The sequence below is a fragment of the Perca flavescens genome, chromosome 15 (assembly GCF_004354835.1).
Source record: "Perca flavescens isolate YP-PL-M2 chromosome 15, PFLA_1.0, whole genome shotgun sequence".
NCBI classification, from domain to species: domain Eukaryota; kingdom Metazoa; phylum Chordata; class Actinopteri; order Perciformes; family Percidae; genus Perca; species Perca flavescens.
Window position 1 is genome coordinate 22,890,308 of NC_041345.1, and position 17,767 is coordinate 22,908,074.

General features: G+C 39.7%; 1 protein-coding gene across 1 annotated transcript in view; it reads right to left on the reverse strand.

Moving 5' to 3' along the window:
• tmem104 (transmembrane protein 104) overlaps positions 1-17,767 on the reverse strand; it is a 65,434-nt gene that overhangs the window by 32,020 nt on the left and 15,647 nt on the right. Inside the window, exons 7-8 of the mRNA XM_028600423.1 lie at positions 12,526-12,625; positions 10,082-10,178 (exon numbers count right to left, since the gene is read on the reverse strand). Of these exons, the coding sequence (XP_028456224.1) occupies positions 10,082-10,178; positions 12,526-12,625 (197 nt within the window). The remainder of the gene's footprint in view (positions 1-10,081; positions 10,179-12,525; positions 12,626-17,767) is intronic.

The window sequence follows — 17,767 nt, forward strand, 5'->3', positions numbered from 1 at the left end:
ATGTGTCAGTGGACAGCACTTCAGCAGCTGCACCCTAAGGAGCGACTACAGAGCACCATGACCTGACTACCCAATCAATTCAGAAAGACACTTGAGGTGGACCGCTGTGGCAACCGACACCGCAATAACCCACAAAAACATGCATCCAGACGCATAATGAGCTCAAGGTTACACAGAGTCTCAGTGTGGACAGCTATTGTTAACCTGTTTGCATTTTAAACGTGGCCGTGAACTGCTGTACATTTCACAGAAATGATGTTTATTTGCCTTCAGCGAGTGAAACCATTACATCAACCTGAGCGTCCTTGTATCAGATAACCAGCTCCACCACTCTTTGCATCCGGCATGTGGATTTGTCTTCCCCTCCGTGCTCTCCCTCATTCCAATAAGAAATCATAATGGAAGGGCCTTATTAAAGCAAAAAGGGGACAAATGAAGTACCTTTACCCTCCAAGGAGAGATGCTCACAAACAATTGTGCCACATGGAATAATAGTCACCAAATGTATATATTTGACTGGTGGAAACCGAATAAAAATAAATAAATAAAAAGAAGGAAAAAGAGATAATAGTTACTTGACACTAGGGCTGGGTACCGAATTAAATACTTTAAAAGGCACCGACTGAATTGCCTCTAAAGTATCAAGTATCGAAAAATGCTTAGTTATTTAATACCCAATTTCAATACCTAAGGAGTAAACAGTGTTTCCCACACATAGACTAATGTGTGGCGGTGCGCCTCACTATCAACACCGGCCGCCACACATTGCGTTTCGATATTATTTATTTTTTTAAACGCCATTTAAAATACGTTCTTCTTCATTGCCTTTCCCTGCTCTCCTCCGTCTCCCTGTCACTTGTGTCACTGTCACACACACACACACACACACACACACACACACACACACCTCCTCCCACCGTGCAGCATTTGGTGTTTTTAGCCCCCAACGTTGTCTTCCAGGTAGCGCGGCAATGGTTATAGTTAGGGTTAAGGTGAGGGTAAGCTGCCTGTAAGGCGACGTTGGAAGCTTAAAACACGATCGAGCCCACTGTGCACACAGCATCTGTCTCCATAAAGGAGAGAAGACGGCTGGCGAAATTCACAAGTTCAAGAAAGGTTGGTATATATCTCGTGAACACCTTTACACAATCACACATTCACAATCACCAACCCGACTCTTAGCAAACAAGCGATTGTTTGTGCTTTAGAAAGTTAACTAGTTGTTTGCGGTAAAATGCAGTTGGGTTGTCAAGGTCAAAACACTATATGTAGCAGCTGTGAATCAAATAAACATATTCTAAATAATGTTAAGTTATTAATTTGTTTACAATATTTTCAGGCTTCAACCAGTAAAAGACAGGGTCATGGAGAGAAAGAGATAGATTCGTTAGGCATTGAAGTAGGAGGACAGCATCCAACAGCGTGTCCGAAAATAAGTATATCCCCCAAATACTGTAGTTGTGAAAGGGTTGCTGTTTTCAACGAGCGGTTAACCTTGTGAATTAAAACAAAACTACTTGGTTAGGTTTCGAAATAGATGATTTGGATTCAAATAATAACGTTTGTTACGTAAATTGTGTAAGTATGTTAAGTTGACGTTGACTTTCGGATTCACACAAGACACAAACAGCGGTCTCCTGGGTGAAAATCCTGTTTATTTTACACAACCATCCACCCCTAACTCCTCCTCCTTCTGCAGACTAACACAGACTTTAAATAGAAATATATTTGTAATACGTCAAAAAGGGAGACAGAAGGGGAACAAAATAACAAACACCTGTCAGCTTCAGCTGTCCAAATTAGACAAGCCAAGTGGATATTTACAATATAATCATACAAGTCTCAGATAAACTTTTGGTTACATTTTCGTATGGAAGGAGTGTGGATGGACACAACCAACACCAAAAAACAAGTTCACTGCTATTTTAATGTATACAGTGCCATGGTTAGCATTGCTAAGCCTCTGTTGGCGGTTGGAATGTAGCCAGGCCATAAAGCATCCCCTGCTTTATCGTCCATTTTAAAATAAATGGAACCCTAATTTACTAAATAAACATTATAGGGGCGGCTGTGGCTCAGTGGTAGAGCGGTTGCCTGCCAATCGGAAGGTTGGTGGTTCGATCCAGTCCCATGTCGAAGTGTCCTTGGGCAAGACACTGAACCCCGAATTGCCACCGATGCTTCGGAGCGTAAATGTGTGTGACTGATTATCTGATGAGCAGGTGGCACCTTGTACGGCAGCTTTGGCCACTGTGTGTGAATGGTGAATGGTTCCTGTACAATGTTAAAGCGCTTTGAGTAGTTGTTGAGACTAGAAAAGCGCTATATAAGAACAGTCCATTTACAGTCCATATTAAAGAAGACTTGAAACTAGTGATTGAGACCATAAGCTCATTATGAAAATGTTTACCCAGGTAATAAATCAAGTGAGAAGTAGGATCATTTTCCCATAGACTTCAGACTGCAAAGCGGACTTCTTTTTGCAACCAGTGGAGTCGCCCCCTTCTGGAAATTAGATAGAATGCAAGTTTAAGGACGTTCTGTCCATTATTTTTACAGTCTATAGGCCACACACACAAACCCTCAGGATGCCCTTGAACATGCCGAAGCAAAAGTGATAGTGGATATTTCTATTTCGGTTTAATAAAAGCATGATGTATGAGTTTTTACATTATCCAATACAAACAAGTCCTCATAATGAATCATTCAGTTTATCAGGCTGCAACAAAATGGGCTGAATTACTTGCTAAATCTAAAAGGAAAAAAAATCCAGGGTGACCCCTGTGTCTCCTTGACAACGGCTCCCTCCTAACCAGTCACCCCAGCGCCAGCAGCATTAGGCGTTTTTCCACCCCGTCTCGATCTGCTGCTCTGATACAGCTTCCTGCTGCTGGACTCCCCCCGTGTGGAACGCAGACCCAACACTTCTTCCTGCTGCGATAATCTCTATTAAACCATCTGTACTGTCGTTTTCCCACAGCTCGGGCCCCGACTGGGAAAGTGGCTGCTGCTCGACTACAGTACTGTATATACCTCCTTACTGTACACATGGAGTGCTTCAGCTATGTGTAGTTCATCTGTAGGATGGTAATTGAGGCTTATCCTAAGCAGCTGTACTCAGTATCGTCATTCTGATACTGCTACTTAAACAATATGAGCTATGTAAAATATGAAACCGGAGGAAAAATGTGGCCTCACGAGCCAAGGTTCAAAACTTAAGGACATATTCTGTACTGTGGGTAAAAAGACTTCTCTATGAAGACTGTGAATATATACTTTTTTTCCTTTCAAAATTATACAATAGGCAAAAATCACTTTTCAGCAAGTTAAGTAGTTCTGGAAATGCAGCGAAATCACTAAAACTAAGACCAACAGGGCAAGAAACACAAATAGTCAGTTTTTACCTTCGCTGTACTAACTGTAGTTGTGCTCACAGTTTTCCTGTGCAGGAATCCTTGCAATAAAGGATTATTACCAATAGTTCACTTTCCAATATTTGTATTTACATTCAAATAGTGTTTGTACTCAATATTATATATGATTCTGGTTGATGGTATGAGAAATTTCTGTTGTACCAAAAGGGTATAAGAATATGCAACAAAGGAAGAACTGCGCTCTTGATTAACCATGGTAAAAGGTTAAATAACTACACTGCTTCCTTCAGGGTTGCAAAATCAACCCACTGGTCACTTTATTCAATATCTGACAAAAAGATGTGCACCACGAGGGTCTGTGTCACTAACAGAAAGCAGTGCACTCAACTCATTTTAAGAGCCTACAATATGTAATCATGCAGGAGCATTATTTGGTATAAATTTGCCCCTTTCCTGTGTAAAGTTGGTGAAGCTACACATGAAGTGAAGAGAGCACTTCTATCATTCTAAGTGCATCACTTTTGTTGACTTTTATATCTGTTAAAAAAAATCCCCAAAACAAGTCCGACAGGTAAAGATGTCAAATTATTCAACCAACATGCTACTAGTTTTCATTTTCACACTTTTAACTGTGTGTAACAGGCTATAACACTGCAGTAAAAAGATGGCAGGAGGCCTTCACAGCGAACGGCCAGCAAGGTCAATGAAAGTCTTCTTGGAATAAATCTTTATTAGTCAGTTAATTAATCAATCAGCTCAGTATTGAGGAAAGTGGCAGGCTGGGTCATTTCTAAACTCCTAGGGGACTTCAAATGAACTTTATTTCAATACATCAGACAGCGTATGACTTAATAGAAACATACTATAATTGAAACATCTGCATGAAGATAAGCAATGAACAATGCCGTGTAAGCATAAACGGTCTTTGAGCTCATATACTGCATTGATTTTCCATCACTTCCCACATGCTGGGAGAACAATAAATCAGCCATTTAAATTGTACTGGCTGTCCAGCAGGTTGGAGTACACAGACCACTGCTTGGTTAGCCACTGTGACAAAGCTCCTGCGGTGAAATCTAAAAAGAAAACTTAGCAGGGGACAATCAAGGACAGAAAAGTTTAATTGAAGTCTCAGGAATCTCTGCTGGAGCTGAACAAAACTCATAAAGACCTCCCTGTTGCACGACCGCTTAATCTTTTCAATCAAAGCTGTGTAAAGGACCAGGATCAACACTGAGTGCTTATGTTATGCAATGGCCTCCATCATCTTCCCTTTCATGCCCCGAAAGCCAACAAATATTGTAGGTATGGGAAGAAAAGCCCTCCAGCCGTCCACTCGGGCAGCAAACATGAGAATCAATCAGCCGCACAGCAAATCACGGTCAATTGATGTTCTTAAAAGCTTTCAGAAGCTCGGTTGAGGAAAATGGCTGTGATGACATGCCTGCTGCTGATAGTATACTGTGTAAAGTCAATAATGATTAAGTAAAAGATCTGACCTCATGAAATATCAACCGGGCAGCATTGGGCCTTATTATCACGGAGTAATTAGTCCGCCTCTTCGTGAATTAAGCACTGAGGTCTTCATGAAAATGGCAATGCCTCCTATAATGAGAGTTTGATGTGCATAACATTCTGCGATGGCTTGTGGCCTCTGAAAGCGGCGTAAAACGGAGCATGACAATACCAGATCAATGTGAAGATGATGCAGAATTTTACTTTGTGGAAACACACATACCCCAGTTTCCCCTATAGGCCGAGTGTCAATGTCAAGGCTGACACTCAGTTAATGTGACGGACACATGATGAAGAAAAGGGGCCTAAGGCGTGGAGCTAAAAAAGAAAATGTGCTGCCTGAAAACACACCGAATTCAAACGTGCCCTCCAGGTGTTAAAAGTGAGAAACAAGGGTCAGGCAATCTGTAAAAAACAACACAGTTCAAAAAACTGGTGGCAACCGGTTGAATAAAAACACGAACAGAGGATTACGAATAATGCCAACACTCAAAAGTGAACCAGTGTTTTTTTTTGTTTTTTTTTCATCCCTCCTCATTTCCTTAGGAGGGCTGCTGGTAAAGGTCTAGTCATCTGTACAGGGACAGCTGTTCTCAAACCTTAAAATAACCCACAATCTGTTGTCCACTAAGAACAAAGCACCCCAATTGCTGCAAGCCGCCATCTGGGGGAAACCTGCCAAAACTGTTGAAGAGATTCACACATAAAAAAATAAAAAAAGTCAGATTTGACCTCTAACGGCCCTCAGAGGTCAAATTTTGAGATCACCAGAATTCAAGAACATTCAAATCTAACCTTGACCTTGATATAAATGAATATTCTTGACCTCTAATGGCCTTAATATGCATTAATAGGTTAGAAATGTCATGCTTTTTTTCATAAAATGCACAATTATTTTTTAGAGCTTATCCACTCTACTATCAACACATTAACAGATTACAATGAAATGAATCATCTTGTTGAGGCCTGAGATGTGGCCACTGGAATTTGCGGTGATATCTCAAAAATGTTGTCCGGTCAAGAAGAAGTCCAGCAGTAAAAGAGAAGTGAATGAAAGCTTCTGAACAACAATGTATCCTGCAGGACTCACCAGGGAAAGCCTCCACCCATCAGTACAGCAACTCTCTCTGTCTGACGTCAACCTCTCTTACTCCCTTTCTCAGCACCCACACAGGGATTAAAGCTCTTTAGAGCAACGCCATAATCAGGCTCCTCTTTAATCTCTTGTCATTTTCTAAACACTAAAAATGTTATGGCTGCAGTAATGTGCATCACCATTCATGATTCCCCTGGACACAACCAAAGCAGCTCCCTTATCATAGACTAGTCCGAAACATAACACACTACACTACTATAGTACAGGCCCCCATTGGCGTCCAATAATCAACATTACACATGAAAGTTACTATACCGTAACGACAGTACAAATAAAAAAGTGTTCAGTAAAAAGGGAAGAAAAAACTACATTTGGTACTAAAGTAGCATTTACATACCGTCTACATGGTAAAGAAACCTCAAACGAGAACAACAGAACTTAAAAGTGACCAGTAGCAGCATACAGTATGAACATTCAGTCACTTCTTTTAAATGTAGAAAAGTTTTTCAAAGAGCTACAATTTAGAGAAACTGCTACTTAAAAGGGAGGCCTTTCGGATGTTTTAATAACGTACAATATGTCATTTTCTACCGCTCGGGGACAGAGCCATTGCAGTCAGCTTCTCCCGGTTAGGATTCTTTCAGCGGCCATCGTTCAGGAGCTTTTTAACTGGAGCCAAATTATCTGCAGAGGTCTCCTCCTCTCAAGAACAAATGGACCCGCTGATTAAAACCGGTAAAACCCCTAAATAAAGCAGTTTCACGTTAAGTTACAGATGTCTGATGACTAAAATCCTTAATTCGGTTAAAATATATATTTAAAACCCATCAACATCTAAAATGTGTATTGTAAAAATGTGGCTTAAATTGCATAAAAAGTCAATTTATGACAGCTTCTGGCAGACAACCATCAACAAGTGACTGCGATTTACTTAGAAAATCCAGTAGTCAGGCCTTCCCATAAGTGTGGAGATGGAAAAGGTTTTTTTGAAAAAAAAAAAGGTTGAAAGAATATGCAATCTGCTATTTTGTACAGAAAAATGGAGATTTTGCCTTCTTTTATTTAATATATGTGCTTTCCATTGCAGATTGGGTTGCAGGATGTCTAGGTGTTTATACTCACTTGATATATTTGTAATAAAAAACTAATAGGTTTGAAATAAATCTGTTCTATAATTTGCCCCCAGCTTCCATCATCCCGCTAAGAATACTAATTATGAAAATATTGGAACATAAAAATGCGGCAATGGGGTGCACAAGGTTATGAACCACTGCTTTATACACATTTATTTCTACTATATTAGTCAGGGATGGTTTGGTCTTTGCATGACAAACCCTCAGCTAGCAATTTTGAGCATGGCTTCACTGAATGACCTCTCGGAAACGTACCTGTGGAAGACCTGAGTGAAAATGGTCTGTTCTTCAGTTCAATACTGTGGAAGAAGGGCACTTTGTCCTTGCAGCTCAGCTCGCAACACTGAGAATACAAAGGAGCCCAGGTGGATTGTGGGTGGGGCAGGTTTTGATAGCTCTTTCCACAGGGTAGAGCACAGCTGATGAGAAATATTAAATTATTTAGACTCATCATTCAGAGTCTGGGAGAAGTCTCTAGGCCAGATCCTCTGGCCCTGTGAAGGCACAGACCCAGAGTGAGGAGACTGTCCACACACACTGTACAGTATGCTAACAGGACCTGCTCAATGTTTCATCACAACTCAATGATTTCTGATATATTTAAGAAAAGGTCAACCAGAAGAAGAAAGACTATTTCCAGGATAAGAACGTATGACATAATAAAATATACGCCGAAAAAGCTCATAATGTCTGTGAGCAGATGGATCGACGACTAAAATCAAAAGAAAAAAGATCTTGAAGACCTGAAGGTATTTCTCAGGTGCAGCTGAGCATTTAACTCATGACACAATGTACATAAACAGAACAGCTGCAATATCCACAGGTGTGTATAGTTAATGTGGCTGATTGGACCTTTTCCAGGACTGTGTGGGTGTGGTTAGACCGAAGGCCGTTTTACAGACGCCGCATCAGAGCTGGCGCGCCAATGTGACGTCAAAATGACGTAGATCTCGTTGGCGCGCCATGATTTTGAGTGCACGTCCAATCTATTTTTTTCAGCGGTGCGCAACAAAGCGGAAACAGGAAGCACGAACGAGCTCCTGGGCAAGTGACTGCAAGGCTCTCTTGTAAACTTACTGGCTTAAGAGGAGTTCTTTTATGGCGAATTAAAGGCTTGATCCGACGAAGTAGGTCATCCAATCAAATCGAAGCATTGACGTTAATACTGCTGCCAGTTCTGCTGTGGTTTATTTTTTTCTTCTACTTCTTCTAGTCTGTAGAAATAGCAAAGTCGGTAGCCTTTCCTCATTAGCGCCACCTCTGTTCAGGAGAAGACTGCAACTAAAATAGTTAAGATAATGTGTTTTACAATAAATGCATTTCAGTGTGGTGGTAGAGCTTTCTCCTAAACCGAAGAGCTAACAATGACACTTTTGGTTAGCTAACAATATCAAAGATTACATCTAGTTTTTTTAATTTATTTTTTTATGCAGTTGCTGCACTTTGTTCAGACTATAATTTTGAAACATTGCATGAATTAAATAACTTGTACTACGTCAAATAAAGCTTGTTAAAGACGAACAGCTCAGAAAACAAAAACTGATGCTAAATCTTTTTGACAAGGAACATGCAGAGGCGTGTAGAAGGTTTGTATGGTCTGTGACTGGACACAGCACCAGTTATCCTACAGCAGAAAAGTGTGTTACATGTCTGACACAAGCTGAACGTGAGGTTGTGTCTTGGTATTATTTTGAATGCATTGTAACGCCTCAGTTTCATAAATCTTCTGAACAATAAAAATGCAATTTGCACAGGTTTAAAAAGGATGTTGGTGTATTTGCAGTTAACAATGAATGAGTAGCTACAGCCTCATGTTACCTTTCTCTCTCATTGAAGAATAAGTTTAATCAATGTCACAGAGAGACGTTTCAGATTTTAATTTTAGGGGGGGTAAAAGAGCACTATTTGCAGTACTTGTATGAGTATAGTTTGAAGGTCAGATCAGTGTGTCCCTCCCTACGTGTCAGTGTTTACTGCTGTAAATATTCTTCAGTGCTACAGATCTACTTCCCTGCACGGTCATGATGAAACTGGAAAATTAGTCTGCAAAACTGCATGTGTAAACAAATTGACCGGAGATTACTAATCAGCATTATTTCAATTTGCCAACATACAGTAAGAGGCTTATCCCATTAGGAGATAAAAGGGGAAAAGTTCATTTATTGGCACATATGGGCAAGGATAGGAAGCGCAGAGAGAGAGAGAGAGAGAGAGAGAGAGAGAGAGAGAGAGAGAGAGAGAGAGAGAGAGAGAGAGAGAGAGAGAGAGAGAGAGAGAGAGAGAGGCTGAGAAATTATACAGGAGGAGATCAGCACATCTATCACTGTCGCTGTGCAAAGTTAAAGCTCAAGTGGAAATCACAGTTTGGCTCGCTAAAAACTTCAAGGACACACACGTTTCCTGTGTGCTGCAGAGGAGGTGAGTCTCAGGACGTTTGAGTGAGGGAGGGACTCAGAAGACAGAAAACATTGTCAGAGCTTCATCCGACAGAAATGCAGGCACGCCTTGGCACATTACACCTTGTTCACACAGGAGATAAAAACATCTATAGACAAGCTGCAGCTGGGCTGTTTGAGCCAAACGTGTACTTTTGCCCCTGAATCCCCTGTGAAAACAAGCTGTACGTACAATCCTCATTCATTTCAACCTCTTCTTTGTAAAAAATTGAAACAATCCGGTCACTCTGTATTTTCAACCTTCTTTCCATAACTCATTTTATAAGTGGATCTGTGACTGAAATGTCAGAGATCCTGGAAATATCAATGAAGAACCATGATAAGCAGCCTAGATCAGGGCTAGCCTTGGAATTGACGGCGTTTTTTTTTACTACAGCCCTGGACTATGCTCCAGTTCCCAGGACTAAAAGGAGGAGGTGGATAGCTCAGTCTTTCACAAACTATTTGGCAACAAAAACCAGGGAGGTGAACAGAGCTACGTGCATGCTACGAGGAATCAACACTTACCAGAAAGACTCGGTACGCATCTTTCCTCGAGACAGAACCCCAGCAGGGATCGGTGTCGTTGTACTTCACACCTCCAGCGCTGCAGGAGTGGTTTCCACTGCACAGAAAGTACACAAACAAACTGATTTCAACGTTTAAGCCCAACCTTGTGAGATGTTGCCATCTGAAAATAATGCACACTAACAGGCCATCATCATCACTTACATTCAAAGTTTGAACTCAATTATAACTCATCATGGAAAATGTCTGAGTAGCAGAGATTATGAAAACTTGAGGGTCTCTTAAAAGTGATCACAAACCCGATCATTGTTGCGTGACAGACAAGCGTTTGGTCAAATCTGTCCATGCTACTAAGTAATCTGCGGTGTGTGCCTTTGGCAAAGCAAAATGCTTTTGAAGTCTCGGTTACATCTCACATATATTCATGTTGGAAGGTTAGCAAGGTTTGGACCAGTGGAAGAGAATTTAACACGATACGACAGCATCAGCGTGGTGCGCCTCAGGACAGGATGACGAAGAACTGACTGTTTCAGTTCTTCTTCAGATACGTAATGAGGGTAAAGTGAAAGTATTAATAACACAGCGTCTAGGTAATAATACATTTTTCTGTCAGTGTGGCCTATAAAAAGGAAGCTTTAATTAAAAAGAATCTCAGTGTTTTGTGTACTTGTAATTTCTCAGGTTGGGTGGACAAAAACACAAACAATGTGGATCAGGTTTACAGGTTATAACTAGGGTTGCACGATAATGACAAAATGTGATAGATCGATTGTGAATACTGCGCTCGATATTAATTCCGATATTTTTAAACACATGTAAAACTACAAAAGTTATGGGACAATGCATCAAAATAGATTCATAACAAATACAACACAAGGTTTATTTCAACTGACAGTCATATTGTACTGGTCCAACATGAATAAATAAGGACCATGTCTCCAGAACATGTTGTACAGTTTTACATACATACATAACTTTTCTTTAGCTTCTCTGATTCGTTCCGTTTTGTTGCCTCTATCTATTTCTTCACTTACGCTGTCACTCTGTCGAAACATGCACACACGTCACATGGTACGCTCCATAGGGTTTGTCACGTAGTGGACCCGTGCGCTGACATACACCAACATGGGCAAATGGCACGGTAACTGGCCAATGAAATGATGATCATTATAGCGTTTCAAGCGGGCTCTAAATCAAACACAACTAAGCCACACAGCCAACGGACCGGACGCAGCGCTCTACAAAATATTGCATACTTATTGCGACACTTTCGATATATTGCAATAATGATAATGAGTCGATATATCTTGCACCCCTGGATATAATATTGCGCAATGTGAGATTGCGATAACGATACTGAGTAGATAGATCTTGCACCCCTAGTTATAATACGGCTGAATTTGAAAACGCATCTTTTTCTCACCGTTTTTGTTCTCCATCCACAACAAGTCTGTTTTTCACACCCAAAATTAGAGCTTTCAGAGAACTGTCTGCAGACTAGATAAATGTGAAAACTCAAAAACTGAAAATTCATTAGCTTTTGAAAATGATATCAAATGCAAGACGACTATTTTCTGTTGCCTATAACTTTCTCTGTAATCACGGAGATGTTAAATCCTAAAATTATCATTTGATTAGCACAAGAGTAGGAATGACTGTTCTGTATCGGTTGTCTCACAAGAAGAAGAAAGAAAGAAAGAAAGAAAGAAAGAAAGAAAGAAAGAAAGAAAGAAAGAAAGAAAGAAAGAAAGAAAGATGTTAATGAGAACAAAGTAAATCACAAATTTAGCTGTATTAAAACACAATATCGATAACCACAGGCGTACAGACACACGACGTAGAAGGCATTTTGTTTGCGTGTCGTTGAGATCTTTACAAAAACGACCTATAAATGCTTTTTTTTTTTTTTAAATGTATTTACCTGGTTAAATTTATTCTAGTTAACGCTGTAGTCATAGAAAGTAATTGAGACAAAATGGTGGGCAGTTTATAAAAGATCATATATTATACTTTATACTATTTTCTTGAAACTTCCTGTTAAAGACATCACTGTGAGAAACTGTCCCGAGTCAGTAACTACAGTATATAAAATAACCTTATTCTCACTCAGTCTTGCCAGCGGACTTGCAATAAAAATCTGTCTGGAAGCAAGTCGACATGACCCAGACGCCAGGAGCACCGGTAAGAAGTCAGCGGGCCTAAAGCCCTCTGTCAGCAAAGCTTTATTGTCTTAATCTTGAGTTCAGAAGGTGATTACAGGACCAACGTGTCTGGGGAAGAAGAGCCAATGAGATGAAGACAGATGTGTTCTAACTTGCCAAAACAGAAAACAGCAAATGTTCCAAATGTTCTTCAAGGAGAACGTCTATAAAACCCATCTATATATGTTTTACTTCACAATATAAGTGAGAATGAATGTGATAAAGTGAGTGTATTGGTCTTACCAGGCGACTTCCATTAGTGATATAGGCACAGCTGCTGCGTAGATGGCCAGGTCTCCGTATAGATAGACTATAATGCAGATGTAGAACATATTGATGCCAACTGAAAGACAAAAATGAAAAGAACAAGACATGAATGACTCAGAGTTTGTGTATGTGAATAAAATCAACAGACTCTCCAAAGCTAAGCAATGTCCTGCTGCGGACGGAGGGGCAGCAGCTAAATGTATTTCAGGACACCTAAAAAAAAATATTTCAAATATTTTCACTGCTTTACCTAGCCGCAGAGGCCCTTTACAACGGGAAACTGAAACGGTTATGGCCATCTATGCTCTTTTCTAAGCCACCAGTCCTTTGAAAAAAGTAAGTAATTTACAGAAATAACACTAACTAACTAACTGAGTAGTCTGGTGGCTAAAAAGAGAGCATAGATAACGGCTTCAGTTCCCCCTGTATAAACTTAAAAAGGGATTCCTGTGGTGAAAAGTTTATAAATAAATAAATATAGTATACACTTGAACGGATCTTTTTTTTTTTAAGATCTAAAATTTGTTTAGCTGCTGCTTTGTCCACAGCGGTACTCCGTACTCCTGTCTGCTTCTTCAAACTGGAGGCGTGCTGACCCCCATCTACTGAACGTAATACTCTGACTATGGATGAGTACCTTACACAACCCAACTTTAAAATATCTTAACTATCCCTTTAAAAGGAACATGAGATCAAGAGGTGACGAGCAAACACATTCTTCATCTTCATCAGCTGTCCAAACACTTAAAAATGAAATATAGTTGAGGAACCACGTGTGTTCAACTTTACCACCATGGTGCCATCTCTATTAAAATGCAATCTCATCCAGACCTCTGCTCACTACATCCCTCCATCCCTTTTCTGGGACAGCAGAGGAACATATTATTGGTCTAATGAAAAATATTAATAGCATTAATTAAAAAAAACTAATCACTCCATGAAATACAATTTCCCTGTCAGCCTTTACTCTCCACAGCAACAAGCTCATCACCATCTGCCCTTTTCTTTTCAATCCAATGGCCGGCCCCGGTCCCAGCCCCGGCTGTCTCTGCCAGGACAAGATGGAGGGCTTTAACTGGCAGACAGATCATCACAGTGCACCACACATCAATCACACTCTTGAATTCTCCGAAGGGGGTTCACTGAACCCCTCAGCTAATTCATTACTGCCGAGGAAAACAGAGCAGAGTCCTTTAAAAAGGAATAAAAAGTGACACATTCACAGCTAGACTGATTCTTATATGAATTAAGGGTTGAGAGTGCCGATCAAACAGTTAAATTAGGCTGTGAAAGGAGTTGAAAAAATAAGGATCTGGCAGCCTAATAAACATCCATTGATCTAGTTATGAAAAAAGCTGTTAACAGAATGAAACCAACATCAGAGACTACAGAGTACTGCAAGTCAAAATTACCTTATGTAATGTCTTCAGATTGCTTGTTTTGTCCGACCAAAAGTCCAAAACCCCAAAATATTGAAGCAAAAACAACAAAAAGTGATGAACCTTATTACATGAAACAAAGTCCTATTCTAAAATATTTTACTAGTTCTACTTAAAAGTGGCAATGTGCATTATGTCATTTTGAAAGTAACCCAAATAAATCAATAAAAGCATTAACTGAGATTGAATGGGGCAATAAATAGGGATGATTGCACTGATGGAAGGAATTTGAAATGTTGTGCTTCAGCCTTCTTCATTTATATTTAATCAATATTTTGATAAAAGATGCAAGTGATGTAAAAAAAAAAAAAAAAAAAAGACATGACAGCTCAAAGAACTTTAGTTTGAACTTTTTAACTGTGAAAATGTATCAGCCACTATTTCTACCTTTGCTAGTTCCTTCCAAAATATAACGTGATGAATGCTTCATTTCTAGCTAAAGCAGATTGTGATGCATAGCTTTACAGTGCGTCTAACATTTGAAAAGTTAAATGAAAAAAGGTTCTCTAGGCATTTGAATTTCTCAAAGTAGGCATGGGCCAGTTACTGGTTTCAAGGTTTGAAAAACGAACATTTTCCGTCATAAGTCATAAAAATGCATGTATCATTACAAAGTCACCATTAAGATATTAATAAAGACAAGTTTTGGATTTACCTGTATACTTTTGTCATGTGCAAGTGAAGCAGCAAAAAGATACAACTCTGGTACTTATTTTCATGTAGGGATGCAATGATCCAATACTGACTCAAATGGCTGGATCTGGTATGGTGACAATGGGGCAGATCTATTCAATTCTTCCTAATTATTTCATAAAAACAATTCAGCAAATTTAAATATATGTATTTGTTATATTTTGTTTTACAAAGTTAGGAATGCAATGTTTAAAGCCTTAATGCGTAGTATCCGTCTCCCACATGAGGAAGAGAACAAATGACAACACCACTGTCGTTGCATCCACATGATACAAGCCTACAGTGATCGCGCACCCCCCACCCCTCCTCCACACAGATGCTAGTAGTGTTTATCCTGTCAAATCGAGGACAAGGAGGAGTAAAAAAAACAAAAAGAACATGATGAACTCTTCAGAAGAGGTGATTATATTGTAATGTTTATTTCCTCTTTGTCTCCAAAGCTGACCGTTGCTGTTGTCCTTTCTTAGCATCACTCGAGCTGCTGCGCGCGAAAGCTGCCGGACTACACCATTTTGTAAACATAGCCACACGGAGAAATACAGAGAGAGTTTTGTGGGCTTAATTAGCTTTGTATCAACTCATGTGGCAATGGTTTGAATGTCGTGCACTATAGCTTTAAGTCCAAGCCTGATGTTGGTATCGAATCGGTACTCCGTATCAGACGATACCCAAAGCCCAAGTATTGGTATCGGGACTGAAAAAGTCGGATCACTGCATCCCTATTTTCATGCACCCTCAAATACAAAGTTCAGTATAAGTAGTTCTGTAATGAAGCAACTGATGAAATACTGACTCAAGCGCAATTATATATTGTGTACGATAATGTGAAGCATATTTTAATATCTAAAATATAGTTCAAATTGGACAGGCACATGTTTCAGCGTTAAAGAAGTCTTATTTCTCACATTGCCAGCTGAAGAAACAAACCCTTCTCTACTCTACTCTGCATAATGTCTCCTGTGGCACAACATTGGACGAGGTATATTAGTGTCTCAGTGGCAGATAGCAGAAACAGGACGTACTGTACTTTGCTGCCGCTGTCAGTAAGTGATAGCAAGGCGGGAGCTCTGCATGACCACGGGGATGCAGGCCTTCACGGCACTGTAACTAATATTTCCCAATTACCCAGAGCCACGGGGCAAAAATGCTGCAAAATGGGTCTGCACGTAGGAGCCCGGTTTTTCATGTAGCTGTGTAACGAATCCCTATCCATCATCACTTTGCTTCTGACTGACAGCAGTCCTGACAACCTCTCTGAGAGCAGCCACAGCCAAAAGCCACTTTTATTACCTCATACAGTAGGGATTTAACACCGTACAATACATAACAGGAATGGGCAAATGTTATTTTACGTTTCCTATTGTAAGAAGTCTGCTTTGACCTCCTGTAAGATCACAAATAGCTTGCACTGCTGTTCCACTGAAAGCCCCTGATAAATAAAAAAAGAAAAAAAAAAGGATTTTAACTTTGAATATTACCTCATTAACCTTTTTCTCCTTATACTCGAATTCTACTTCTTGTGGGAATATCAGAGTCAAAACTTGATGAACTGAGATTATAGACATTCACAAATCAAATCTAAATTGAGCCAGCCCCAGAGGCAACAAGACCATTTACAATAGGTCTCTAAAATAAGTAAATAGGACAGTACAGACTCCGACATGGCCAATGTCAACACAACTTCTGTGTGATGCAGGTAACACACTGATATCTTTGTCAGTGCAATAAAATAACAATAAATCAATATTTAACATCATTGAAACTAGGGCTGCAAAACAAGGAAATGTAACAAAGGTTTTAAAACTAAGACTAAATAAAAAATTTAAAAATAGCTGACAAAATGAAGAAAGAAAACATTTTGACTAAAAGTTGACTAAAATGTAATGACTTTTCGTTGACTTAAAGTGGACTAAGACATTGAGTTGTCGTCGACTAAAACTATGGAGGATATGAATGACTTAAATGTGACTAAAATTAATGAGCATTTTTGTATAAATACTAAGACTAAATCTAAAATAGCTGCCAAGATTAACACTGTACTGAATAATTGTAACTAAGTACTGAGCAGGACACTTGAATGATAGACTTATTAGCACTCTTTGGTGGACAAATTATGTAACGGCAATTATACAAAAACATTTAAGGCATCACCATATGGCAACCAAAATATGTGCCAATGCCAATATACATTAAGCTAACATGGAGCATTCTTTTTTTTTTTATTTAATTAATAATTTTTTTTTTAAACACCCGGGTAACAGTCTTTTCACCCTGTTGAGGTCAGGAAGAAGGTAGCGGATACACCAGGCCACACTGAGAGGGTTAGGAAGGGCTTCAGGCAGTAGTTAGAGGGGAGATGTAACACAGCATTAACGCTATCATAGATGCTATTTCTTCTCTAGGCTTTAAGCAGAAGTGACATATCCTTGCCATACCTCGGCACTGTGCTTCTTCTATCAAACTGCCTTATAAAAGCCACTTAAAAAGAAGCAAGTATCCTCCGTTTTTTTTACTGTTGTGAAATCATGCAAACACACCTTGAATCCAGACATTAGTTTCCTACTAAGCACACATACAAAATCTGAGCTACTTCTATCACTATAAAACTAAGGCTAAACACTAAACACCGGGAAGCAGAGCTGAGGTGCTAAAGGCCTAAACTGATTCTAAAGTTACAACATGACAGGACATTTATTTTAAGAAACAAATCAAGCTTTCGTGGAGCTTCTATCCGGGGACTCAACTTGTAATCTCCATCTGTTTGTTTGATCACAGTTAGCCATTATAACACCCTCCCTGAAATTAAAGTGCATCTCTTACAAAGACACAGAAAAGTATTGTAGCAGTGGCGTGTGGAAAATGATTGGGCTGCAAGCTGAAGCAAACATGCCCATTTATCTTCCCAGTGGCTCAGGCACTCCAGATTTTCATTTTGCCAGCGCTCTCAATGCACAAGTGTGACATTTAGGTAAAAAGTCACTGAAGTATTAAAAATGAATGTGGCTCTCATTAAAGACAGAAGCCCGGGTTACAGCGGAGTAAATCACTATTCGCCGCCACGGTCCTCCGTATGTCAGGGGAGGGAC